General features: G+C 41.1%; 1 protein-coding gene across 2 annotated transcripts in view; it reads right to left on the bottom strand.

Moving 5' to 3' along the window:
• The window catches only part of herc3 (HECT and RLD domain containing E3 ubiquitin protein ligase 3), a 29,169-nt gene extending 3,151 nt beyond the window's left edge, over positions 1-26,018 (bottom strand). The window contains exons 1-23 of one of the 2 annotated variants that reach the window (XM_071535838.1): positions 25,967-26,018; positions 24,390-24,740; positions 21,742-21,901; positions 19,917-19,993; positions 19,440-19,661; positions 18,355-18,446; positions 18,040-18,170; positions 17,792-17,943; positions 16,859-16,932; positions 16,219-16,343; positions 15,936-15,995; positions 13,818-13,929; positions 12,519-12,708; positions 10,928-11,091; positions 10,626-10,739; positions 9,970-9,993; positions 9,767-9,856; positions 9,348-9,518; positions 8,656-8,799; positions 7,006-7,172; positions 4,884-4,950; positions 4,591-4,673; positions 1,498-1,681 (exon numbers count right to left, since the gene is read on the bottom strand). In XM_071535838.1, the coding sequence (XP_071391939.1) occupies positions 1,498-1,681; positions 4,591-4,673; positions 4,884-4,950; positions 7,006-7,172; positions 8,656-8,799; positions 9,348-9,518; positions 9,767-9,856; positions 9,970-9,993; positions 10,626-10,739; positions 10,928-11,091; positions 12,519-12,708; positions 13,818-13,929; positions 15,936-15,995; positions 16,219-16,343; positions 16,859-16,932; positions 17,792-17,943; positions 18,040-18,170; positions 18,355-18,446; positions 19,440-19,661; positions 19,917-19,993; positions 21,742-21,901; positions 24,390-24,612 (2,826 nt within the window). In that variant the 5' untranslated portion in view covers positions 24,613-24,740; positions 25,967-26,018. Of the gene's footprint in view, positions 1-1,497; positions 1,682-4,590; positions 4,674-4,883; positions 4,951-7,005; positions 7,173-8,655; positions 8,800-9,347; positions 9,519-9,766; positions 9,857-9,969; positions 9,994-10,625; positions 10,740-10,927; positions 11,092-12,518; positions 12,709-13,817; positions 13,930-15,935; positions 15,996-16,218; positions 16,344-16,858; positions 16,933-17,791; positions 17,944-18,039; positions 18,171-18,354; positions 18,447-19,439; positions 19,662-19,916; positions 19,994-21,741; positions 21,902-24,389; positions 24,741-25,966 lie in introns of those variants that run through there. The other variant, XM_071535840.1, reaches the window with a different exon arrangement.
• Positions 26,019-26,638: the final 620 nt, after the last annotated feature.

Raw genomic sequence — 26,638 nt, 5'->3', positions numbered from 1 at the left:
AAGCTTAGCATGTTTTCAACAACGGTTTTGTCTTTATGTGAGACTACTAATGCTGAATCATCGGCATATAAGGAAAGCTGACAGGTGCATGCTGAGCTCATGTCACTGATGTAACTGAGGAACAGAAGTGGACCCAGCGCACTCCCCTGTGGTACTCCACATTGGACTTCCCCTGCCTCAGACAGAGTCTCATTCACATCAACGAACTGTATTCTGATAAGTCTCTTGACTGGATAAAGTCATATCTCTCAGAGGATCCCATGGACCTCAACTTATATAATAACATATTATGGTCCACTGTATCAAAAGCCTTTTGAAGATCTAGTAATACCATACCACAAAATCTGCCCTGATCAGTTTCTTTTTTAATAAAATCTGTAAGGTAGAGTAGACATGTGTCTGTAGAATATGATTTTCTGAATCCTGATTGGTAATCAAAAAGAAGATTTTGTTTATTGATGTAATCCTTAATTTGCTCATGAATAATTTTTTCCAGCACCTTAGAAAACACACTTAAGATGGAGACTGGTCTATAGTTCACCTGTTCTACCTTACTGCCCTTCTTAAACAGTGGCACAAGCCTAGCATGTTTCATCTCTTGTGGCACCTTGCCCGACTCAATAGACAGATTTATGATATGTGTTACATATGGACAAATCTGATCGGCTGCATCCTTTAAAAACCTTGCTGGAATGCTGTCTAAGCCGGTGGCTTTAGACTGTTGTAGATCCAATAATATTTTTAAGACCGAGGGGGTGCCGGAGTGATGAACGAGGGCTGACATGTCGGCGTTGAGTGACGCCTTCCAGGGGGGTTATCAGACTCCGTAGATGAAGGGGGGATGTGGTGACCGGCGGCGAATGGGGGGGGGAGTCCTGCTCGTCCAGGATGGAAGGTGGAAGAGGCTGCGGGTTCCCAGCCAGTGGAGGAAATTCACGTAAATCGAAAATGATGTCCAAGTGCCTCTCAGCCTCCTGGATTTTATAGAGCGTGGAAATTCTTTGTTCCAACTTAACGATCTTCTTGCTGAGACAGATGCAGCTCTCGCTGCCAGATGGTGAGGTGAGTGGAGTCATGGCTTCTTGAGCCACAGTGATGATAATGCCACACTGGGGACAATGCAGTTGGACCGTTTTTGTGAGGTCACAAGTTTTCTTTCCAGCAAAGCTTGCTCTCTGATCAAGCTTGGGTAGATTTCAAACTGACACATTGTTTTCAATAAGAAAATATTTCCCCCAATTTGCCCTAAAAATGTGCCTGTGTATCATCACCTAAGTTGTGCTGTAGACTGGTCAATGTGGCCACAAGGAAACATATTTAAGTACAAATTGGGACTTTTTCATCCAGTTCATAACCATGCATTCAACAGTTTGCAATAAAGGTGGTGATTATTTCTTAGCAATATATTCATTTTTCAATTCATTTTTTTTAACCACACTGCCTGCTTATTGTGCCGAACTCAGTCCTCTCCATCTGTCTGATGCTTGGCATACTGACCTTCTCCATCTCCTCCCAGTTGTAGTTGTTGTTGCCGACCACCATGGCCATCAGCTCAGAAGGCTGGAACAGGGACAGGATCTTCCCCCCACACACCTTCAGGAAGCCAGAGGAGAAGGCAGAGTACAGTTCGCTCACCGAGTCTGTGAACACGTAGCGCAGGTAGGCCTCCACAAACTCCTTCCTGACAAACACACACACACACACAGGTTAAGTAAACATTTAGATCATGCATTTGATTTGCACAGCAGCTGTATCCTGGCAAACTGAGTTTATAAGGACAGAATTTATCAGACAGATTCAGACTCAGTCGTCAAGAGGCGACTGCTTGGCTCCTCCAACACTGTGTGCCTGTGTAGTGTGAGTGTGTGTGTGTGTGTGTGTGTGTGTGTGTGTGTGTGTGTGTGTGTGTTATGGCTCAATGCATGACTACCTTGGTGATCACAGTTGTGTGTTGCATGTTAATGTTACCGATGGGAGCAACCTGAGTGATGTCACAGTATTTTAAAGCTATTAATGTTAAATTAAATTGTTGATTTTTGTCGAGCTGAGAGTTTCATCTTTCATCTTATTAATTTACTCTAAACTGAATTTGTTTCCACTAATGTTTCAGTAAAGTTTTCTTAGGTAGATGGGATAGTTGTTAATGTTAGCTTGATATTTGAAGAAGACAAACATCTGAGGAAGAGCTACCATCAATTTAACTTTTTCCATACATTTCTGTTATAAAATGCAAGAACTGAAAATGAAAATATTTGCTTGGTAAGGCCCATCTTTTTGTCACAGGGAATTGATCCAATGAAAGGCAAGGTTCAGATTTTCTTTTTACCATAAAAGGAAGGTCACTGCTAAAAATCAATAGAACAACTAAAGTTTTGAAGGCTATTATTGGTGGCTATATTAGTGGTTGTATTACCTACTGACAATGCAAAAAATCAAAGGCAACTTGCCAAATTTTGTGCTATCCAGGGGTTTGTGGTACAGAACAGAGGTGTGAGTAGGGCAGCATGTTGAGCACACAGCATAGACTCTGTGTTTTCAAGTTTTGCTCTACTGTCCTGACAGAATGAGGCTCGTCGCCTTTCTTCACCCACATCCAAATAAAACACATAACAATAAACCGCCTCCCTATTAACACCACAGATATTAGACTCAATCTATAGTTTGTAGTTACTGGGAACTGAAATCTTTGACAAAGAATTCCAAATCCAGATTTTCAAAGACGCATTTTAATCGATTATTGGGTTCAACTGGCAGCTGGAACTTGCTTTGGCCCTCCTGGTGTGTATTGGAGAGCAGCGCTATGGCCGAACTGGAGGTACATAAAGCTCTACAGCGAAGTAAGTGCCGAAATTTTGAACAAAATCAATTGTCAAGATAGCAAAAAACTAGGAAAATAAGGCCCAGATTGAAAGTAACCGGAATTATCCTTTAATAAACCAGACATAGAGGGCAGGTCCAATTTTTGGTAACTGACACTGAAATACACTAAATGTACTTAAATCACTTCTACACAGCACATTTTAATTACTTGGAAGTGCAGTGACATTCACACTAATCACATGTACCCTTAGACAGTAATTTAAACACACCACACACACTTAAGTATATTAAGTGTAAGATGTACAATCTGTGGCTGTTTAAGGGAATGTCACCTTGTGAAGGGACAAGTTGGCAGTATGAAATCGGCTGTGAGAACTCAAAGAGCAAAAAGCAATAGCAGCCAGTTTGTCAACTTGTCAATGTCAAACGAGCTGTCGGGAACAGAAAAGGTGCTCTTTAGCCCACTATGACAAACAAGCATGCATACAAGAGCTACACTTGGACACAGTAATAAGCACACTTATATAACAAATATATGCACATACACACTCACACGCATGCGTATACACACACACACCACACCTTGAGAAACAAAGCTTTCCAACAACACTGATCACACCCACAGCTTTGGCATGGTTGGCCCTGGAACCATAAACATTCAATCTGACACAGACTGAGACCGACGTGGAGGCAGGGAGCATGTGATAGCATCTGTGTGGCAAACTAACCTTCAGTCTAAATAAACAACTCCCCCGCTGTTTGGAGTCTGAAAAAGGTGACTTCCATGTTGTGCTGTCTCACACTTTTCTTTCCCCCGTAAACAGCAACAGAGACTCTCTGCTGTCTGTCCTGACGAGATCAGAGTTCACGTTTTATGTCTGAGCGTTAGGGGGATTTTGTGGGGACAACTCAGGTCACTGTCGTTCTAGCGTCAGCGCCATCTGTTCCAACACCAGCACCCAGACATATTCCCCACCCACTCCACACCTGTGTATCAGACTCACTGAGGACTCCTCTACATTGAGCTCTAATCAATGCCAGTGCCAGAACGGCAGCTTAAAATATGGGGTAGAGAAGGTGGAGCATAATGGACTGGGTGAGACAAGTTGAAAAATATTGATATTTTTTTTAATTTTCAGTACAGAGCATGACCTTCAGTTGAAAAATGGGACACAAATGGCCGGATGTGTGAGTACACGATAATCTCAGTTCCAGACTTTGAAAAAAAATACAGTTTGGCATCTGTTTGTCTTTCAGAGAGAACAGATAGTGGAGCATAATTTATTTGTAATGTGCCTGCAGTCTGTAATTGCAATATGCCTAGAACACAGTGTACTAATTTTATGAAATGGGGCATCATGTGGGAAGCCTGCTAATGAATTTATTCTTACAAAGATCTAATCTACTGAAATTACAGCCTAAATCTATGAGTATTTGAATATTTGATGCTCTCTCAGCTGGACAGGACCAGGAAGGGTGGCATATTTGTTTGTCTCTTTTGTTCATCTACTGAGTTTATCTCTGTTTATTGCAACCTTGGCTCATCTATGTTAATTTTGCATCATTTCTTTCTTTGTATCAAACTGCACTTGAAATTAAGTTTTGATAGAATAGAACAGAATTATGAGGTCATCCTTACAAATTGGTGTAAGTTGGGATATGAAATCTGGTCTTTGGGCTTCAGTACTGAAATCATTAACAGTGATAGCAAGAATAGATCAATTCTGTTACACAATGGGAGTCATGTAATTCTGAGGCAAGGTGCCTCACCTGTTGTTTTTGTCCACAGTGATGCTCTCTCCTCCAGGGATCAGCTCCTTGACTTCTGTCAGCCCGTAGTTCTCCCTGGTGATCTGAGATGAACACACAGTACATTTAGCTCATTAAACAAGACATCAAGTTCCACGTCTGAAATCTGAGCTTTACATCTGTGTTTTTGTCCAGAGGCACTGCAGGGGTACAGTGTAGACATTGGGCTGTGTAGGGTGGGTGTTTAGAATTCAAAAAATGTTTACTTTTTTCCGGTTCAGTTGATAAATCAGATGGTGAAAAGCTACACTTACAGCAAAGTTGAGACAAAATGTCTCCTCCACATCATCCCCGTCATAGTCTAGAAGCTGTTGTAGACTCCTGCAGACAGAGGAATGGAGGGAATGTATGTCAAGAAGGAGGGGCGATACTCAGTTTTTAATACATGATCCTGACAGCAAGAAGAGAAACATAAGGGGAAGGTGAAAGAGAGAAAAAAAGCCAGAATCATCCTCATCAAAATTCCTCTCACATAGAAAGCATTTGAGGTAAGAGACTTATGAGCTCATTTCATCTCTGTCACGTTACTCCCTCACTGGAGCAACATACAGAGCTGAGGTCTTTCTTGATAGCTGGGATAATACCCTCTGCATTTTAGGAGCATCTGAACTACAGCTACATCTCTAATGGTGCATTTTAGCACTTAGGTCAGTGGTTCTCAAACCTGGTCTTTGAGACCTAGTGTATTGCAGGTTTTCTATCCTATCAGGTAGTTACTGGCATTCACCTGCCATCCCAAATCTAAAACAGTCTCTATTAGATGGTTAGAATGAAAACCAGCAGCACTCTGGGTCCTGAGGACCAGAGTTGGAACCACTGACTTCGGTAGTCAAACAGCTGTGCCTGTGCTATAGCAACATGGATCAAATAGATGGGGAACCCTGAAATAGGTCTGTCGCATTAGTTGTTGAGAGGAAACGCGAGTTGTTGAGAGGTAATAATAGAAAATGATTCGGAGAGAGAGGGCTGTGTTATGTTGGCTGCTAAGCTCTTGCGAGGTATTTACCACCAACCCAAGGAAGCCAGGGAAGCAAGGCTAAGGATAGTGGAGGGTGAAAAGAAACTTGTGTGGAGTACAAGTGTGATGTCACAAGAACAGCTAATGAGTGGAATGGGATGGAACACCATGAGTATAATTGCCTTACAATTTGCAATTATTATACTGTAAATACTTTAGTGTAGACTACTGTATTTCAGCTAGAGACTGAAGTAATTGGCCAGTAGTTCACAAGAATACTGAAGGGACAAAACAAATTAAATTAAATATCCAACAATCTCTTTCACAAGTTAAGGCTACATAACTTTACGGTACAACCATCTAATGGAAGTCATATCTCTATGTTTTCAGTGTGAGGGGACCGGAGTGCTCTTTAAAGACAGTCAAAATAAAAACTTAGCATCTAGAATGGTTTTATGGATCATCTCCTTAGAGGATGTGCTGTTTCTACTAACAACACTCTACAGGTTGTGGCTGTGCTGCCCAACTTGTAGCTTTCAGAGAACTAATCTCAAAATCAATAGATCCAGCACTTCCCCTCCAGCCATCTGGAGAGAATTAGACACTAAGCTAAATACTAACCCTTCCTGCACCAAATTCAATGAAGAGACATTTCCCAGTGGCAGTCAGTTTCAGCGTTACATAAAAAAACCCACTGGTTATGTAAGCGAGTGACATACCGTTTAGCCCATGCCAAACATGATGTCACTTTTGGACATACTTGCAGAGCAACTTCATGTCTATTTGATCTCAACAGGATCTGGGACTGTTACTCAGCTGTCCTCCATAAAGGTGTCTGACAAATATGAGGTATTGATTGCACTCATAGACTGACAGAGGTAGGAAGAATTTCTCCTGAGGCTTGCTCTTTAAAAAGGGCAAAGGCTAAACAAAATCCAGTACGACTGTGTGTTCATGTGCTGGTGGGAAGATCTGACATCCGGGACTTTCAAGTCGTCAGAAAAGCTAATTAGATGAACTTCATTCAAAAAAATGTTGCAGTAAAGGTGCCTGTATCTTGTTGACCGACACAAAACTTTTTTCACCTTGTTGAGAAGGTGAAGAGTTTCTGACTTAATCATTGGACTCTGGAGGGCTTTCATGTGAAATTTCCAACTAGGAAATTTGTATATGCGATAGCACATGAATGCACAATACGTTCCCAGTTTTGTACACCACTATGTAACCTGGACCCAATTAAAGGGGAATCAAGACTAATTGCTTGCAGGAGGCGCAATATCTGCAGAAAAACAAAGTTACTATTTGTGTGAGTCCCAACAGGGCAGGAGCAGGACGGGTCATTTCACCTTGCCAAAATGGCCTGACACCACAGTCTATTGCAGTCCTTCTCCCATAGAGGTCAGTGCGCTATATGTTACCTGCCCTCGGTGGGCGAGAGCTCCTTAAGGTCCTCCAGCTTGGGTGCTACATCTAGCAGCTTCTTATAGAGTATCAGTGGGAAATGGAGGTCCACCACCGTTGAGTTATAGATGGCCAGCCCACAGATGATCCCGATCAGGTGGAACCAGTTGTGCTCTACAAAACACTGGAGATGCACACAGGGAAATTATTCCAAAATCATCTTTCAGATCACCTCTCAGTTTTACACAGGGGAAAATACTTCAATGAACTAAGCTGCTAATATTGAAGATTGCACAGTGATGACGTATTCTTGATCCACTTCCCATTCTCTAGGATGTGGCATTTCTCTCCTCCTCCTTCATCTAACAGACTCCTAAGTGGCATGCTGGAGGCTGGCTGGACATAACTGATGACATCCAACAAGCTTAAAAACATCAGTAATGATGACGTACGAGGCAGACAAATTCACACCAGTTTGGTTCAACGATGGAAAAGTACCTAACATGCATTTCTATCCTTAGCCTATTAGAGCTTCATGGTAATTGAGATATTATTTTTCAGTTACATTTGTTCTTCAACAAAGGTCAACAGCAGGGTAATTGAAGCACTTCAGTAGACCCTTTAATCCAAAGCTCAGGCTTCTAAACCGATCAAGCCTAGTGAGCATGGGAAAATAATTCCATTTAATGTGTGCTATTGTTCGAATATTGTTGTTAATACAAATACATGTGCATTTTGGATTTGTGTGTGTTGTGTGTTCCAAACATTTCTTTGTGCTAAGCAAACTCCATTCCCAAGAAGTCTGGATAAACAAGGTTCTCCTGTATGCTTCTATGCAAAGAGCAAAGACAAGTTTACAAATGAATACACAGTGAGCAAAAAAAAAAAAAAATAGCCCTTGCCTTGACAGACAAAATAGTCTCACCAAAAAAAAACAAAGGCCCATGATAATTCTACTGTATTTTATTGTTGTATTGCTATTGTTACTCTCAAGTAACTCTCAATGTCCCAATGTTCAGGGACACTTCCCATTGTAGAGGTAACTGTTTTGTAAACCTGAATGTCCCCAATGACATCTTGCTATGAATAATCCCAGAAACAGCAGTTCTTCCTGGAAAACACCGAACTAGGTCAAATAACAGCCGTAACAGCCAGAGCACCACTGCACACATTCTGGATATCCATTATAGGCTTACTGCTACCAAACACAAAAAAACTGTACACTAAAATGTGTCCAAACAAAAGGTCCTTTGAGTTATTGAAATATTGACTAAAACTCTGCCTTTTAAGTAACAAAGGGTAATCCATTTTGAGCTTTTTTAAAACCCTGCAGGTGCATTATCTCTCACTCTGCATTTCATGGCACTGATGAATCCAAATGTCCTCTTCTGGCACAGTGGGGGTCACCACTGCCTCTCATCCACAACAAGTGTAGGAGGAATTCAATAGCCAGACTTACCTTGGCATTTGCAAAGGCATAACCAAGACAGTGTAACAAAAATAATCATCTCCACTCTCAACAAACTTATATTCTTGTACTGGCGCTATTCTTTAAAACAACAATACATGGCCCATGTGTTTCCTTTAATTATTTTTCAAGTGAGAGCGCATATTTAGAATCGTTTCACTTCATCAGTTTGTGGCCACAGTGTTGTGGTGCAACTTACTTTGTCTGAGAACCAAAGCAGGTTGGACTCGGTGTAATGAGTGAACATGCCATATACAGGATCCATCAGCTCCTTCAACAGCAGGAGGAAGAACTCTTTCGTTACTCCACCTGCATCTACCGCCTCCTCCCCATCAAAGATCACCTGGAAGGAGAGATGAGAGGATGGAATGAAGGCATAAAGAATGGAGATAGAAGGAGATTAAAAAAATACAGATGTTATTGGTAGGGATGGGAAGATATATCGAAATTCGTGAGGCAGAAAAATGAACCACGATATTAGCTACATTTTATTCTGCTGTAGCAATCACAAATGAGGTGGCTTGCCCATCACAATTTCACAAGCTCTCCATCCAAATTATATTATTTGCACTTTATAATGACATTTTGAAATTGTTGTTTACATTCTAGCAAGCCAGTGCTAGAAAGAAAATAGAAATAAACATAATTCTGCACAGTCACTTTGTTGTCATTGAACTTTTATTTATTACATCAAATCGTGGTTCTATTGAATCGTGAACCCCCATATCACATATCGCATCATATCGCGAGCTAAGCATATCTTCCCATCCCTAATTATTGGACATAGGAAGGGGTGAAAAGAAAGGTTTCTGTGATTTCTGTGATCAAAATGACAATGTAGTGAACCACGGTGACCTTTCTGGGGAGAAAAAGCTCAGGCTTAGCTCTCACCTTGAGTGGTTTCTTGAGGTCCACATCAGAGTAGATGGTGAGCTCACGCAGTGCGTCACTTACTAAGTGGTCCCTGCGCACATGGAGCACCAGGAAAGGGTTCCTAGCCAGGAGGGGTTCCAGTGTGAGCAGCATAAAGACATTGTGCAGGTTTGCACCGCTTACTGCCATCTTGGTAAAGGTCACAGGTAGGGAAAAGAGAAAGAGACGATGTGAGGTGCTTATTCAAATTCATAGAAACAAAAATCCAAATTCAATGAGCACAGTTAAATTAAACCAAATTCCAGCTCCAATTTTTAACCAAAGAAATAAAATAAAGACCCACACCATTTTATCAATGAAGTTGGTTTTTGCATACACCATGTTAATCTCATTGTATGAAACTACAATAAAACTATTTTCACATAAGCAGCAGCTACCTGCATCTGCAGTTCAGCATCTGTTTGCAGCATGGTAGTCTTGGCTTGAGCGTTCAGTATGAACGGGTAGGCACATAGGGTCACTGAGCTCTGCAGGGAAAAAAGAGATGGCTGAAAATACATTTACTACACTTATAAGATTATATAAGGTTCATATAAATCATATTATTTTTGATAATAGGTTCAATCTTGAAGACCAATACCTGAGCAGGTGGAGTTCGCATTTTCTGAAAAACAAAATGAGAGAGAAAGCAAAAAACAGATGAACTCTGGTATTTGACATGATTTGCAAGTAGAAAAAAGCTGTGGCATGTTAGTCTAAGTCTCCCAGTTGACTGAGACATTGGCCAGTACGGAAAAGGTCAGGGGGAAAGGATAGCCAAGGCTAAAAACACTATGATCTCTTCTTAGAAAAATACTGAACAGAATGTCAAAATGATTTCCCTCCAGTGTTCAAGAGGCCAAATGATAGGGGCTTATCTGTGAACTCAGAAGCCCACTGGATAGAAAGGCCTGACAAACAGCAACACACCCATCCCACACAAGCAGACAAGAACGACATTTCACACTGTGGCTCTGCAGAGGCTGAGACATGAGCAAAAAGCAATACAGCCCAATCCCAAATGAGGAGGGGTGTGTGTGTGTGTGTGTGTGTGTGTGTGTGTGTGTGTGTGTAAAATACATAAACGTTAGTTATGTAATGTAATGAATATATCGTAATAATGTCATTAAATGTTGCATAAAAGCCCAGCTAATCGGGATCCTAATAAACATACACATAAACATAGAATAAGAGGGTGTCAGGTAAAGAACAAACATCATAAAAAGTGTAAACTAGTAAGAAAAGTGCAGTACTCACAATCTCAGCTTTACTCAGAAACCACTTGAGGTAGTCTTCCTGGATGTCCACCAGGCTGGTGATGTCAGGGATATAAAAGCGGTTGTACTCCACATGCTGGGCCTTTAGGTTAACCTGGGAACATGGGATAAACAGCTGCCTCAACTCCAGGAACTGGCATGGTACACAATAGACTACAGATCACCTTAACAACTACAAAGGACCATGTTGCCAGGAAAAAACACATTTCCTCACACTGTTCTGAGGAACAATGCAGAATCGATGTTGTGTTTACAGGAGCAGCAAGTAACCTTGCTTGATACCTTGTGGAGTTTCTCCAGTAGCCTTAGTGTGGCGCTTATATAGCTCTCATGGAACACGGGTATGAGCAGAGTCTTGCCTCCCGTTAGTAGAAACACAACAATGCTCTTGTACATGTCTACTAATCTGGAGAACACACCGCCATCCACAAAACACCACCAGTTATCTGCGGGGAAACAGAAGCAGAAGCAGGCAAATTATAATTCCCAAGCAAAAGATTGATTATGCTATTCAGTTCAACTATGTATGCAGTACAGTTCACTTAAACAAAAGATGAGAATATATTATTATATTTTTATATTATTAGAGTTTTTTCGTCCTTTGTCTGTATAGTTGTCAGTATTTGTTTGTGCTTACTCATAATTACATTGTTCTAATGCCTCTAGGTCTACACATGTTTGTGTGCGTGCACAGTAGCATCTGTTTGTGAGCATGTGTTTCAGCACATGGACCTGCACGCGTGGATGCATGTGGGTCATGCATGTGTATCTGTGTATATTTTTGTGCATGTACTGTATGTCTCTCAGTCAGACAGTGAAGTATCACAAGCATTAATCTCTTTGCGTATTTACACTGCTGTGTGTATGAGAGACTCTGCGTGCCCTTGCTTCTACGTGTGATTGTGTCTGTGTGTGTGTGTGTGTGTGTGTGTGTGTATCTGTGTGTGTGTGTTAAGCACAATTTAGAGGAAACTGTAATGACCCCATTTTGATATATTCCAGCACATCTACGTCAGAGCTTGATGAAAGTGTGAGACATGGTGCATTTGTCTGGCAAACAACCACTGACTGGCTAAGCATTAAAGGAAAGATCCACCATAAATCACTTCAACACTGTTAAAAAACTGCATATGGCAAGGTATCTTGCATTTATGGACTCATTTTATTGTTTGGTGGTGTATTTTTCTTCCTCCTGTGGATAACTGGCCAAGTGTAGACGACATGACGTCAAGATATTTCCAGACAAGCTACAGTGGAGTTTGACAGCAGAATAATTTTCACTTATCTACAATATCAACAGTACACGTCAGGTTTTGGTGTCAGTCCCTCAGAATCAAAGAGCAAGGGTTTCTTTCTAGACTCACCATTTTGCACTGACATTCAGCAACCATACAGGGAGAAATCAATCATAGGGGCAGTGGAGATACCAATTTAATGAGGTAGAGAGCAGACCGAGGCTCCCAGTCTCCCCGCCCAGCCCAACTCCCGGTGCCAGCCCCTAGTTCCCAAAGACCAGCTGAAGGGTCCAAATGTGGCCAACAGGGACACATTTAGACCCCCATCCAGTTCTCTTAAGTATTTGGAGATGCATGAAGCTATCGCACGTCTCGCATCCGTATACAGACCACACAGGGAAAATTTGTTATGAATGCCAGAGTTGTTGAGAAACTGCCAGTCACTGTCTCTACCTCTACAAGTATTCTGTTACAACCCAACCCTGATTGGAGGGATATTGGAAGGGATGTTGTGGGAAGTTTTTGCATTATTTATTGCTCAAAATCTGTCTGGTGCACAGCAAACTATCAAAGCTGATTTCAAATGAGTTACTTAATAGCTGTTAAAAATGTCTTGTGTGTGCATGCCAGTGCCCTACCCAATACTTTGCCGGGGTTGGTGTCTAGCCGTAGGATGGCCATGGCCAGGGGGATAGTGAGGCTGATGTAGTTCTTAGAGTCCTGCAAGGCGGGGCACTCAGACAAGATGAGGTAGATCCTCATGGCCTCAACATCAGGAGGGGAGCACGGCAGCTGGGGGATCAACAGGCTCTCAAAACTTTTGGTGGCCTAGGTAGGGGGTTGGACGCAGAAAGAAGGATGCATGCATCACAAATGAAACTTGACTGAATGATACTTTATGTCTACATTTAATAATACAGCTAAAAAAAAATTACTTTTGCAATTACACAGAAGATTATTTAAAATTTGCCTAAAATATTCATATGTAAACCAGAGAAACTGGTAAGAAATGTTTAAATCCCAAAACAGCCTTGCCTAACTAGGCAACAGGAGAAAAACATCAGTCACAAAATTTTGGGAGAGGCATTTAGTGGTGTGGAATGTAGCCTGGTCTATACAGAGTATAATAAATCATGTTGGGTTGAGGTGCACCAAACCCAAACATAACATCTGTGAGCTAATGCTAGAGCTTATGACTCAGTCCAGCAATCTGTGCCAGGGATCTGTGGCAGAAATGACTTGATAGTGTTTTCAAAGCATGGTCAATATTGACATATGACATAGACGTTCTTTGCTTTATGGGCTACAAACTACTAACTGAGATGTCAATGTTGAAAAAATGAATTGAGTTGCCAATGCTATACACACAGTAAATCCCAATATTTATCCTTTAACTGGTTCATCAAGGTGAAATAGGCTTCTAAACCCAAACCGGGGGATAATTTTGAATCCTTGACTCCAAATACTACATCCGAGTCATAACAAATCCTTTATGTTATTGTTTCCACAGCGTTAAACAGAAATCAAGACACAACCATTTTTAAGTATTTGGAAATATTGGCTTATAAAAAACTCACTTTCTATGCTATTGTTAGATAAAAATGGCTCTCAAGATGCCAATGATCTTGTGTTGGGGTTAGGGTTATTTAACAGGGATTTAATATTAAATTAGTTTTAAATGGGAATAGTGAGTGGTATATTTTTCAATTGTGTGGCAACGTCTTCCTTGAAGAGTATGTGTAGTGGAATATTCTTGACTTATACCTTTTTCTATTTTCACCTGAGATCAGATAAAGAAAATTAGACGAGGGGTGGAGAATATGTATATTGGGGTACTTGGAATATTGGGTTTTGAAGTTTCTTGTACAATACCAGAGAAAAGACAAAGTGTCATTGCCTTATACACACATATTCATAAATACACCATTGACCATTACCTGCTCCAGAAGTCCAGAGAAAGCTGGCTTGCTGAGTGTCTCAAATAGCATTCTGACAGAGTTGAGATCGATGCCTGGGATCTTTGGGTTGGTTTTGAAGTGGCCATCATCACTGAGAAAGCAAACAAACCATGTTTGTCTAGACTGCTAAGAAGCTCTATCTGTGGTGATTCTGTGGTCACTAATAGGATATAAATAGGTCAGTCCTTAGATTTAGGGACTTTGTGGTAAAGCATTAATGTAAAGGCAAACGTTACACTGGATTAGACAGACGTCTATTCTAACCTGTCATGTGGCAGGTCAGCTATGAGGTTAGTACACTGAAGGGTAAACATGTAAATTCTCACACTCAAGAGCACACGCACAACATGAGCATCAGTTATTAGGCGTAGACATTTAAGCCAATCCCTACGCAGATCTATTCCTTTAGCCTTTGAGTCTGACAGCCAGGGCTAGTGAGCACTGACTGATGTTACACACTAAAACACACCCACATCATCTCCACCAGAAAAGCCAACAAAACCCTCAGCATGAGGGACAGCACCTATTTACAGTGTACGCATTCACATATTGAAAGAGCAGGTTTTATTTAGCCATAATACAGCTACACTAGATCTGATCTAGAGGAATGTTTGGTAAACAAGAAACACCACTGCACTGATGCAGATAGCTAGTACAGTCTTTGAACTACATCCCAGTGAACTGTGAGTAACTCTTAAGCATTGTTGTTGACGGGACCCACTCAATTTTGGGATCTTCATGAGCTTTTCTTGTTTGGGAACTCTGTGTTCCGGGTCCCAAATGTGAAACCGTGTCACTGAAAATGAGGGCTGTCCCTCCCACACGCTGTGTAGTGCAAGCCATAAGCAGCAACAGAACGTCCCCAAGCTGGCTCTCTCAAACTCATTGCTCCCGCCCGCTCTCTCACACATAGCACTGGTTTTCAGAGCAACCATGCCAGTGGTTTATATAACTGCTAAATCCTAGTGGATTTTAAGATAATGTTTTAGCAGAAGGTAGAATATAAAGTACTTAATGGTCCTCTCCAGAGGACAGTGTTCCTCTCTGATGGGCTCCAAGGATCATTCCCATGACGCGATAAGCATCTGCTGATGAGTCTGAACTAAACAGCCAACACACCTACACATATGCTTAATGTGGTCTAGGGCCTCATGGATCTCAGTGACCCCTAGATCGCATCTCTCCCAGCCTGGATCATCAGCATATTTTGTTTGATAACATGACATACCGTGAGTGTGTGTAACAAGTAAATTAAGTAGAGCCTGTGATGTCTCTAGTGAAACCTTTCCCAGGAGTCACTCATAAATAGGAGCTTGTGCATTCAACAACATGGCTTTGAGTTATGTAATACGTATTTCTGCCCTCTTTCATTTGGGCCCACATGTCTGGTAAGCCAGCTGCTCTATGATGAAACTTAAACTTAAAATTTTTAAACCCCAACTGAATTTAACTTCTCCTTAGCTTCAAAGAAAAAAAAACAACAACTTTGTATGTATCTTCACCAAGGTCTAAATCTGTGGTTTTCACATCATGTGCCATCAAGGCCCAAGAGTATGCAAGCTGCCATTCCAGCCAAACACTACATCAGACGATTTCAGTGATGAGTTCCCCCACTCTCTGGTTGAAGATGTGCTAAAATCAGCTGGTGTTGTGATTGGTTGGAATGAAAACCTGCACACTTTTGGACCTCAATGACACATGACTGAAAACCACTAAGCTAGAGCAGCCCCTTATCATCTATACAAAAAAATAAATGCAACACTTTTGTTTGTGCTCCCATTTTTCACAAGTTGAAATAAAAGATCTAAGACTTTTTCTATGCACACAAAAGGCTTATTTCTCTCAAATTTTGTTCACAAATTTGTTAAATCCGTGTTAGTGAGCACTTCTCCTTTGCCAAGATAATCCATCCACCTGACAGGTGTGGCATATCAAGATGCTGATTAAACAGCATGATTATTGCACAGGTGTGCCTTGGGCTGGTCACAATGAAAGGCCACTCTAAAATGTGCAGTTTTATCACACAACACAATGCCACAGATGTCGCAAGTTTTGACTGCAGGAATGTCCACAACTCATGTTGCAGGGTTTGTGTACCTTTGGTCCAAGAAGCTGGCATTCCAACAAGCCGTGGAGGAGAGTAGAAGTATGATGTCACTGAAAACCAACCAACCAACCAACCATAAAAAGTGTTAGCAGAGTGACAGGTGCAGAGATCATGAAAAGATGAATGGATTTTTAAAAAAAAATGTAATCTGTCATATTATAAAGACAAAATTCAAATACCACTATTAATCCTAAAATTCTGCAACAAGTGCATGAAGATTTCAAAAACAGGATTTGATCTACTTCCAATAATAGTTCTTCATTGTTGACTTACTTTGTGACACTAGAATCTGTGTTGTCTATCAGTTTCATCCTCCATGAATTTAAACTTTCATAATTGATCTGGGAGATGCCTTTACTGAAGTTAATCACTCTGAAGTCTTCTGGAGGGATGGAACTCTGCAGAGAGGAAGGCAGACAGAGTTGAGATAACATTTAGAAGAATGTTTGCAATGGTGCTTCCACTGTGTGTGGCACAGTACTGTACAAGGCCATTCAGGCCTCTGTTTGGGTTATGTCCTGTTTCCTCCATGTAGATAAAATAAATCGGCCAAGCCTGAGGTCTAAATATTACACTGTAGAGACAGAATGTGTGTGATGTCTTTATCAGCGCACATTCCAGGCAATCTGCAGGATATCCGTACCAGACATTTGCTACATGTATACCAATGCAAAACCAAGCAAAAGCTAAGGCACCGCTGCCGCCCTGTGGTAAAACACGGAAACTGATTCAACTGAAAGCAGCAGCACTGGCAAATAAGAGTCTACAGGATCCAGCTGTAGTAAAATGTATGGAGACAATAGATTTGGGATCAAGCCATGCAAATAACAATAAATAAGGCAACAAGATTTAGGAAGGCAGACTGCTAAACTCTCTAAGAAAAGGGAAAAGCAACATTTGTCAGATCACATACCTGCTCACCAGAGTACAATATGAAACTATGCTCTCCCCCACAGTTGATTTTGGTCACAGTATAATGTTGTGGTTCTAACAAGGAAAGGAAGAACCAAGAGTAAAGGTTAGCTGGCCAGCATTTGATAACAGTTCACTGTTGGTACATCCGTAAGAATGATGGCTACTGTAGGGAGAATTGTCGATATTGTAGATACATCAAGTGATAAACAAAATCTCAAAATCTTCTCTTGGTGAAATTCTAATTTGATGGACGTGGCACAAGTTTGTTCATGTTATTTTTCCCACCTAAAGCTGAGGTTCACCTACATCCCACTAGATGGCATGAGACAGTACCAGGTCAGGGACCATAAACCAAAGTGTAAATTGGTTTATGATCCCTGACTGGGTGCTGACCTATAATTCGCTCATATAACTGATACATTTACTATCAACTAACACTTTCATTTTACATTAAATTTGACTTATTTCACAACAGGGAACTACGATGGATTGTTTGATATTATTAGATGTGGATTCCCAATACCGACAGTCAACATGCATGGATAACATGCTCTTTGCGTACATGAAAAACTGACCTGAGCTCACTCCATACACTAATGGGAAGTTACAGCCCCACTCCTTGTACTACTCCCTGCACTTATTCTCCTTCTCTGTGCAATTTCATACTACATAAATTGAGATTTGGCAAAGACAATTCAATGAAATTGACAAGATGCTCAAGAGAGAAGCATTTTACAGCATTTGATTTTAACAGTAGATGCTATCCATATCCAATTGACACCTATTTCTGGAAGTAAATGTCTGTATATAAAATAAATAAATTAAATTAAATCATTAAAACCTTTTACCTATTTAACACTTTCCATTTAACCCATAGTGACATATGAAACACATGAAAGATACAAGAGTCAGCAATGAGTCATCTGGTCACCTGTTCTGTGGGAATTTCCTGTGAGAAGTGTGCTCTTGACAGGAAATGGGTTTCTGGCATTCCCCCGCATTCCTGTGCCGAGCTGGCCATGGCTGTTACAACCAAAGGCATACACCATACCAGAGGAAGGCACAAACGCCAATGTGTGATACCTGAGAGATAAAAGACAGAGAGAGAGAGAGAGATAGAGCAAGATTTAGGACGCAGAGGAACACACCCAGCTTTAGCAAGATTGTGACGACCAGTACCTGCCACAGGCGATCTGAGACACCTCGCTGCCCATGAGCTCCAGCACTCGTCTGGGTAAAGGTTCATTGTTGGTGGAGTCGTGACCCAGCTGACCCCATGAGCCATCACCAAATGTAAACAAGCCGCCATCCTGCCAGACAGACAATACAGTATGGGTTGTTATTTTTACTGGTGTTTGAGACAGAAATTCTTTGCATAGCTTTGCAGTTAGTCAAAATAAGAAATGCTCAAGGACTCCACCCAAGCACACACTGGCTGGAGCTTAATTTGTCTGGGTCAGGTATTCACATGCAACAATTAAGTTATATTCATACCTTTGTGAGTGCAGCTGTATGTTGATCTCCACAGCTGATGTAAACAACTTTTTGGGATCTCAAAAACTTGATGTGGCAAGGGACAGCGCGATCTGAGGAAGGGAACACAAACAAGCAAGGTTATATGGTTCTACACTGCTGTTGGTTTACATGCGTGTACTCCTACAGTTGAGTGCAAGCTTTGGGGGAAAACTGGATGACATACCTATGTGCATGGATATTGGCTATAATTTGTAACAACCAATATATTAAATAATAATGGATTACATTGTCTAGATACATGATTTACTTTCAGATGGCACAGTCCAGCTTCTTCCTAGCTAGATGACAATCACCTGTATTTACTGATGATTTCTTTTGTTTACAGTCATGCCATTGCCCAAAACCAGTTTCAAGTATAAACTGCCAAGGCAAGATCAGCTTATTGGTAATATAATTCCCATGCTGCATGACTGCAAGGACTAGTCTTGAGCAATAACAACCTGCAGTATTCAAAGTCTATATTTCACTTAAAATGGTGTATTTTGCTCAATATTAGGGAGTCTAATATTATTAGTATTTGATAGATTTAAAAAAAAAACTTGAATTCACTTCTTTAACATCCTTAGACTGGTTCCCCACATAAAACTTAAAAGGTCAGCATTCAAAATTCTTAAGGTTTGCTGCAGGCTTGAGTCACAACATGATTTGTGAACACTACTAGATCCTGGACCTGATATGCTTAATACACACACCTACACTGCTGATTTAGCAACTTACAGTACTTCTGAAAGGCATTTCCACAACTGAGTTATTATTTTTTGTTTAATACTCCAACATTTTGATCCTTGAAGGAGAAATTCCCTTTTCGTTTTCCCCCTCTACACAGGGAGGTCAGAGTGCAGGGTCAGCTACAGAAGAGTGCGCTTCTCCTGCTCCAGGACATTTTGGCAAGGCAGGTGCATGCTGTCATGGGGGGCTTGAACCGAGGCCTTTTGATTAAAGGAAAGTCTCCCTGTTCACTACACCACCCTGTTGCCCAAGGAGCGCTGGTCCCACCCAAACCAACCCCAACCCACCACCTCTGTGTCATCATTCTACTGTACCTTGTTCATCATTGAGCCCCAGCTGCCCAGCACTGTTCTTGCCCCAACCAAATACAGCTCCAGACAAGGAGAGTGCAAAGCTGTGGTCTCCCCCAGCAGTGATCTGCGCCAAGGGTATTCCTGACAGAGACTTGAGGGGCTGTGGGGACAGCGTGCTGGGCTCTCCCTTCCCCAGACCCAGCTGACCGCTGGAGTTCTGGCCCCATGTGAACAGCTGGCCGTCTGAGAGGGAAAGGAGGAACGGGCAACAGTGTTAGCCATAACATCTATCCCTTCAACTGCTAAATAGTACAGACTTAGCTAACTTTGGTGTGGTAGTATGGTACTATCTGAGTCTGCAAAAAGCTACTGCAACACTACTGGTTTAACCTGAGGTGGTAAAAATGTAGGCCTGCAACACTCAGCTCACTGGAGCAGCCTAGTCCAATACAGTAGCTAAACTGACAGTGTGTTATGGAGAGTTTGTGCCTTTCACACCTCTAGAAAGTGCGATGCAGTGCTGGTTGCCACACATTACTTGAGAGATGCGGTGCTCACACAGCTTTTTGATCAACCTAGGCAAAACAAGAAATACATTTGTTCATGAGGGCAAACTCACATTATGGCTACAGGTTTCTTATTGGAGTTAGTAAGACATCAAAATCTTGGAAACATATCAAATATGTCACAATCATGATGTTGATTTTATTCAGTGTAATAGTAGTGTTGAAGCGGTGGTATATACTGGAGCATACTAATCATGTTGAAAGTCCCAATGGTAGTTTGTGGTGTGATAATTATTTTCTGTCATGTCACAATGATACTTTGTGTCTTAAATTAAGGCTCACAATGTTTTGTGATGACACGATGCTTTGTCATGTATCACCAATGGTTTTCTGTAAACCACAAAAATACTGTACTTAGCAGTCACACTTATCTTCGTATTTTCTGAGGTAGTATTAAGTAGAAGAATAAAACTATTTCACTCTTTTTGCCAGTTGCGAAAAGGTCTGTAATATACCCTGATGATAAACCGTGTCTGATGATAAACCATATCTTGCTTTAAAACTAGAATGATATACAGAAAGATGTATATAAGTAAAAGTAGCATCAATCATATAAATAGTATCAATAGAGTCTTCATTTAAATTCAAAAATTTACTTGCAGACAGGGTGTAAAATTGAGAATTACAATTCCATTTTACAGTTATACATTCACTTCTGTTGATTCAAGCCAAAAGCTTTTCTGCTGCTTTTCTGCTGCTTTTGGTTGCTTTCTGCTGCAACCAAGAAAAAGTCTTTTGACTGAAGCCATAACAAAGCAAGTTGCAGAACGTTTATTGAGAAATAAAGAAGCAGAAAAACATTTAAAAAAAAAGATTTTCACTTGCTCAGCAAAGGACATACGTAACCCTATTTTTGAGATATTTCTCAACTGGTAAAAAGATAACTGCTTTGACTTGGTAAGCAAAACTTAGACTTGAGTCAGAAATTACGCAGAAATATCTGGCAGTGGATTTTCACAATAATAGTGCGACAGCCAAGATGTTTATCAATCAGATTTGTGGCACAATGCTGGTAATATAAAACCTCCTCCGATTTGTTTTTATTTAGACAGAGAAGGTTTTGAGCATCCAACTTTTAGTATAAGTGAGATACATTTTAAGAAAAGCTAATGTGCTTAGGGAGGGCCTTTATCTCAACTCTGTTGTTTTGTCTGGAGCAATGGCCTTTCCTGGTCTCTTCTACCTCTCTTTATCCAACTGAAAGGTATATAATAAGCAGAATATGGAGTTCTCCACCAGCAATTAGATTTTAGCATCCTGAGTTAACAGTGACAATTCTCAAATGGAGTAAAGAAGTGAGGACAGAAGCTCCCCTTGGAAAAGTCAGCGATAACCAAGAACCAAGATCACTATCCTATGGGCAAATGACTACATTTGAAGGGTCATTATGATTATTCTTTAAATTGTAATTTCAGTCTTTAGTGCCCTGATGTTTCTGTGATGTCATGATTCTATGATGCCATATGACTCACACTAGTACTTTGTGGTGGCATAATGGTATTCCCTGATGTCAAAATGCCTTCTTTCTGTGTTGCTACAATGACTGTTTTTGAAGACAATGGCAGCATTCATAGCATTGTTATTTTGGATGCTCGAGACTCCTGCAAATGTAGCCCTCTTTTCGTTTTGGCTGCTTGTGTATGGTCCTGTATGCCTCTGTCGTTATCTGCACCTCTTAAATGTAATTTTTCTGTAGTCCAGTTTCTCTCCTATCAGACTAAAAGCTGCAGTTCCTCTACGGTGCACTACAGGGTCACCTGGGGATTCGAACGGCCTCCTCTGCAGTCCCCAGGCCCAGCTGCCCCCTTTCACCAGCTCCCCAGGCAAACACCTGGCCCTGCTCATTCACCGCCACGGAATGGTCCCGGCCGCATGACACCACCGCTATCTTCTGCGTATCCAGAGCGCCTACTAACTCTGTGGGGAGGAGGAAGGGCTCATCAGAGAGAACAGAAACAGCTCCATGAACACTGACAATGTAATTAAAAATTAGAGTTATTTACAGTCTTGACTTCAGGCTTCAGCTAAATGAAACTTTCACAATGTGCAATATCACCAGTTTACTAGCTAATTCCATTTTAGGGTTACCCTCTGTTTTAGCAGGCAATAGCCAGATACTGGTCCAGATACTAAGTCTAACACTGTCTTTACAGAAAGACGTTTTGCCTGTCCAAACACATCTAGGCCTACCTCTAGTTTGTTAATGATCACTGTGTTGTTTAAGTTAGCCAGCTGTAAACTCTGATAGGTATCCGATTAAGTTACAGGATGTGCTGAAACAGAGGGCATTCATAAAGAAAGCCCTCATAGACCGAACCCATGAATGGAATTTAGCATTGGCATTCTATCTGGTCAAAAATCTTGGAAAGTCCCATGACTTCCTGAGAAGATAGATACTTTTTCTTTAAAATTACATTATTACATAAACAAAAAAAACATGCACTGTGGCAACATAATAGAACCTGAGATTCAGATGCTGGAAAAGTGCAATTATGTCTACAAAAAGACATTGTGTCATGCTGTCTTATACTACATATACATGAACATCAATCAGAAATCGATGCTTTGAACTGTGCTTTAGAGGTGGGCTTGCTTCCATGCAAAACTCTTAGGGCTGGTAAATGCTTAAAATGCAGCAAGCCACACGGGAGCCGCGGATGTGCCGTCCGTGTACCGTGGACTTCATGCTTCTCAAGCTGAACACTTGAAAACTTTATTGGAGCTGTAGGAAAATTTACCTCTCCACATCCCCCAACAAGAAAAAATAACGCCACCGGAATCGGACAGTAATGGTTACTCTTTGTTAAGCCAATCCTGGATGAAGGCACTGCGACACAGATGGTGTTGTTTTCCACATGAAGCACGAACCAGCCTTTAGCATTATGTCGCTTTAAAGAAAACTGGGACATCCACGGCAAAGTAGGCACCACCTCTGAAGAGGAGAGACAACCAACCAGTGTGCAACCACTGTGCAATTTAGCTGCTGTACTAGTTTCCTGTGTGGTTTCTAGCTAAGCGGTATTAGGTTTCATACAGAAGGTTAAATCGCTTAAACTTTTTGGCATAATTTAGAAAAATAAGTTTACACTACACTTCATGAATGTGAACAAATCTAGAAAGGTTTAAGCTTTAGGTTCAGGCTATTTACTTGCTTATAGCCTAATGATACTGGCTTTTATTCATTGTTGTTTCAGATTCTCCCACATGCCTATACACAGTAACACACAAATACAAACCTCCACCCACACGATACCAACATAGACTCACCAGTGTCTAGAAACTCACTGGCAGCTATGAGAGTGTCCCCACTCTCTTAGTCCTAGCAATCTATTGATTCCCAATTAATTAGTGTACAATCTATCCAGCTGAATGTAAGATATACATATCAGATTCTCATACGTCCTTCCAGGCACTATAGAACCTCTTTTTTAATCAAAACCACTTGGAAATGGAGGCAGGTTATGTTATGTTATGTTATGTGTTATTGTAACGTTTGCAACATTAAAATGTATAGACATTTTCCACCAAATTAGTTTCTGGTAATCAGGATATCTGCACACCTTTAGAGTCTTCTTAGCAGGTGCAAAGGGAGAAGAGCAAGACTACTAAATAGGAAGGAGAGGCTCCATGCACACTGCCTTGCAATACACTGCACTTTTATTGTTGAGCTTTCGGCCTTGGTCCATCATCAGAGCAAAACGGTGACAACCATGGTGATGACCTGATGATGGCCTGAGGCCAAAAGCTCAACAATAAAAGTGTAGTGTATTGCAAGGCAGTGCGCATGAAGTCTCTCCTTCCTATTTAGCAGTGTCACCAAATAAGTTTCAAAATACGAAATGTCTGCACACATTCACTCTCTTTATAGTCAAATTTGCAGTTAAAATGGTTTTAGTTGTATATAGCATAATACAATAAAATACAAAAATGATGAAATAAAGTTTACATTAATATCACCACATTTTTTGCTCAATATGTCCCTTTGTTTTACCTGTCGATTCAGAAGTTTGAATATACAGGGTTCTACTGTATTGTCCTTCAGTTTAGTCATGGAGACCTAATCCATCATTCATAAAACCATTGTCTGCCAAAGAGATTAAATGCTCTACTGATATTAGGCCATCAATTTAAGCACCACCACCATGGATAGCCTTTGTAAAAAAAAAAACCATGTCATGTCATTCTCTTCACGCTTGTGTTTGACCATTGTACATTCAGCAGGCTTCTTTTTGGAAAGTTTCCAATGACACAAAAGCAAGAGTTTCAATAACCGATTATTTGTGATACTAAACTATGCAGATTTGCCCAGATGTAAGTGAATCAAGTGAACTTAAATCAAGTTCTTGATTTGAATGTTGGCCTAGACCTGCACATGTCTAATGTAATGTATAGACTGACAGCTTACCTGGTGAAGTCCCTGGTTTGTCGTGGCCCAACTGTCCACAGCTGTTGGAGCCACATGTATACACACTACCATCATGCAGCAGGAACAGAGAGTGTTGCCCTCCACAGGCTATTTCTTTCAGTCCCCTACCATTGAACACCTGACAGTTCCTTGGCTCAAACACGGGGTTCCTCTCCTCGCCGATGCCTAACTGTCCATCCACTGCATTTCCCCAACACAGCATGGCGGCAAGGGAGAGGGATGAGCACCAGTTTGAACAGAGAGAGAGATGGATAGCAAGGGAGGGAGGAAGACAGAAATGTTCAGGTTTGACAGCAGCCCTGCTTTCTCCCCTTGGTGTGAATTCCAAACCTGGAGGAGGCAAGGAAACAGAGATAAAATGTCATGTTTCTTGAGAAGGAACACATGCTTAGCCTTGCACTCTATTTATGAACCGTGGTAATGTTTTAAGAATGAAGTAAGGATGGGTTTAGAAGTGGGTGTGGTTGTGTGTGAGAGTGATGTAAGCATTGTGACGACAAGGAACAGGCAGCATGTCTAAATAAACCCTGTCACTGTAATCCCTGCTTAAGCAGCTCCAAACGGTCCTGCCTTAACGCCAATCCACTCTCAACATGCGTGCCACTGACAGTTGGCCATGGGTAATATGCAGACAGAATAAAAGGAGAATAGCAAGTGGAAAAAGCAAAAGGTGACAGAAAGCAAGAGACAGAAAGAGAGAGAGACGGAGAGGTGGAAAGGGTATGGGATGCCTTCTATCCAAACAGATGGGGTATTATCATCCCACGAACCAACAGCCGCACTGGGTGACAAATTGAGGAGTTCCCACACTGCTTCATGTCAAGGACAACTACAATTTCTGCCACAGACCCCCCAAGTTTTTGTCCCAGTGACCCCTATCTGTAAACGTTTGTTTATGTCTCCACAATAGGTGGGGAGGGAGTGGAGTGTGTGGACAAAATAATCATTCTTGTATGTATTCTCTCATCGTGCTAACTTAGAGTGAACAGAAGAAAACAGTGAAATTGAACTATTTTACAGGGCCACCCCTTCAAGGACCTCTGGGGGGTCCCCGGACCCCAGTTACGGAAACACTGGATAAGCCATGAGTACCTGTACTATGGTTGACAATAACTTACTATAACGTTACAAGCTCTCTTGAACAGAAAGCCAGGTTGATTAGCTAGCCAAGCTAGATGTGGGCTGCGCCTCGTCTACCATGTTATCTTCTGTAAGGTCATGCATTTAGCTTGCTGGTGAAGAGGAAGTACAAAGAAATAGCTGTTCTGCATTCTGTAGCCAGACGTTAGATCAATAAAATGGAGGCAGTTACCGAGTGTTAACTATCTCCACAAACGTTAGCTGGCTAAATTTAGGCAGTTTAGGCAGGGAACCAACAGACATTGCTCGACGTCCCACACAAGCAATCACTTAGTAGTTAGCTAACCTTAGCAAAGCTACAGTAGACGTTCAGTCTGTTTGCTGGAAATTAAATCCTCTATTAACATTTGTCTAAACGGTAAGAAAAACGGAAATGTAATATAGCTGGTTTATCCAAAAGTAAAAGCGGCGTTTACCTGGGAAAATGCATTCCGAGATTCAAGTGGGGCGTTTCGATGAAGCGCATATAGCAGAGCAATAACAAGGAAGTGATTCAGCTGCCTTCGTCACTGAACATGTGACTTTGCTGTCAAACTAATACATACATGTATACATCAAGGAGGTTTTATACATACACAACGTTTTTATTTGCTATTCTTTGTGGAGGAGGAGCTATCAAGAACCTCCCGAATAATTATTGTAAGTAAGTACAATATAGCATCCATGAGGTAAAATCATATTTTTTTTAAAATCTTAATGTGGTAAATAGCCCAGGCTTTACTGTTTAAAAATGTGTAATGTGTAATAAAAAATAATAGCAATGTTATATTAGCAAATAGTATTCAAGGATGAACCTTGAATGGTAACACAAGAGGGAAATGACAACATTGTCATATACATAGAGCAGGCCCACATAGACTATGGCCTGGCTGCTTTTGGACTGCATTAGACTAGCTCTTATTCTATTTCTCTTCCTAGGAAATGCAAGGATCATGTTTACATGACCAAACCAAGGCCCGCCCCTGTCCTTTGCACTCCTCACTTGTAAATGTGGTGATCTAACAACATAGTATGGTTCGCACTCAAAAAGTACGGTGCATGACCTGCATGCTCCTTTGTTACATTCTTTAATCTGCAGAGAGAGAATT

The sequence above is a fragment of the Centroberyx affinis genome, unplaced genomic scaffold (assembly GCF_046629955.1).
Source record: "Centroberyx affinis isolate AG114_WGS23_722 - 3 ecotype Tasmania unplaced genomic scaffold, CSIRO-AGI_Caff_v1 ptg002773l_1, whole genome shotgun sequence".
Taxonomy (NCBI): domain Eukaryota; kingdom Metazoa; phylum Chordata; class Actinopteri; order Beryciformes; family Berycidae; genus Centroberyx; species Centroberyx affinis.
Note: the sequence above shows the minus strand (reverse complement) of the source record. Positions and strands in the feature narration are given on the sequence as shown.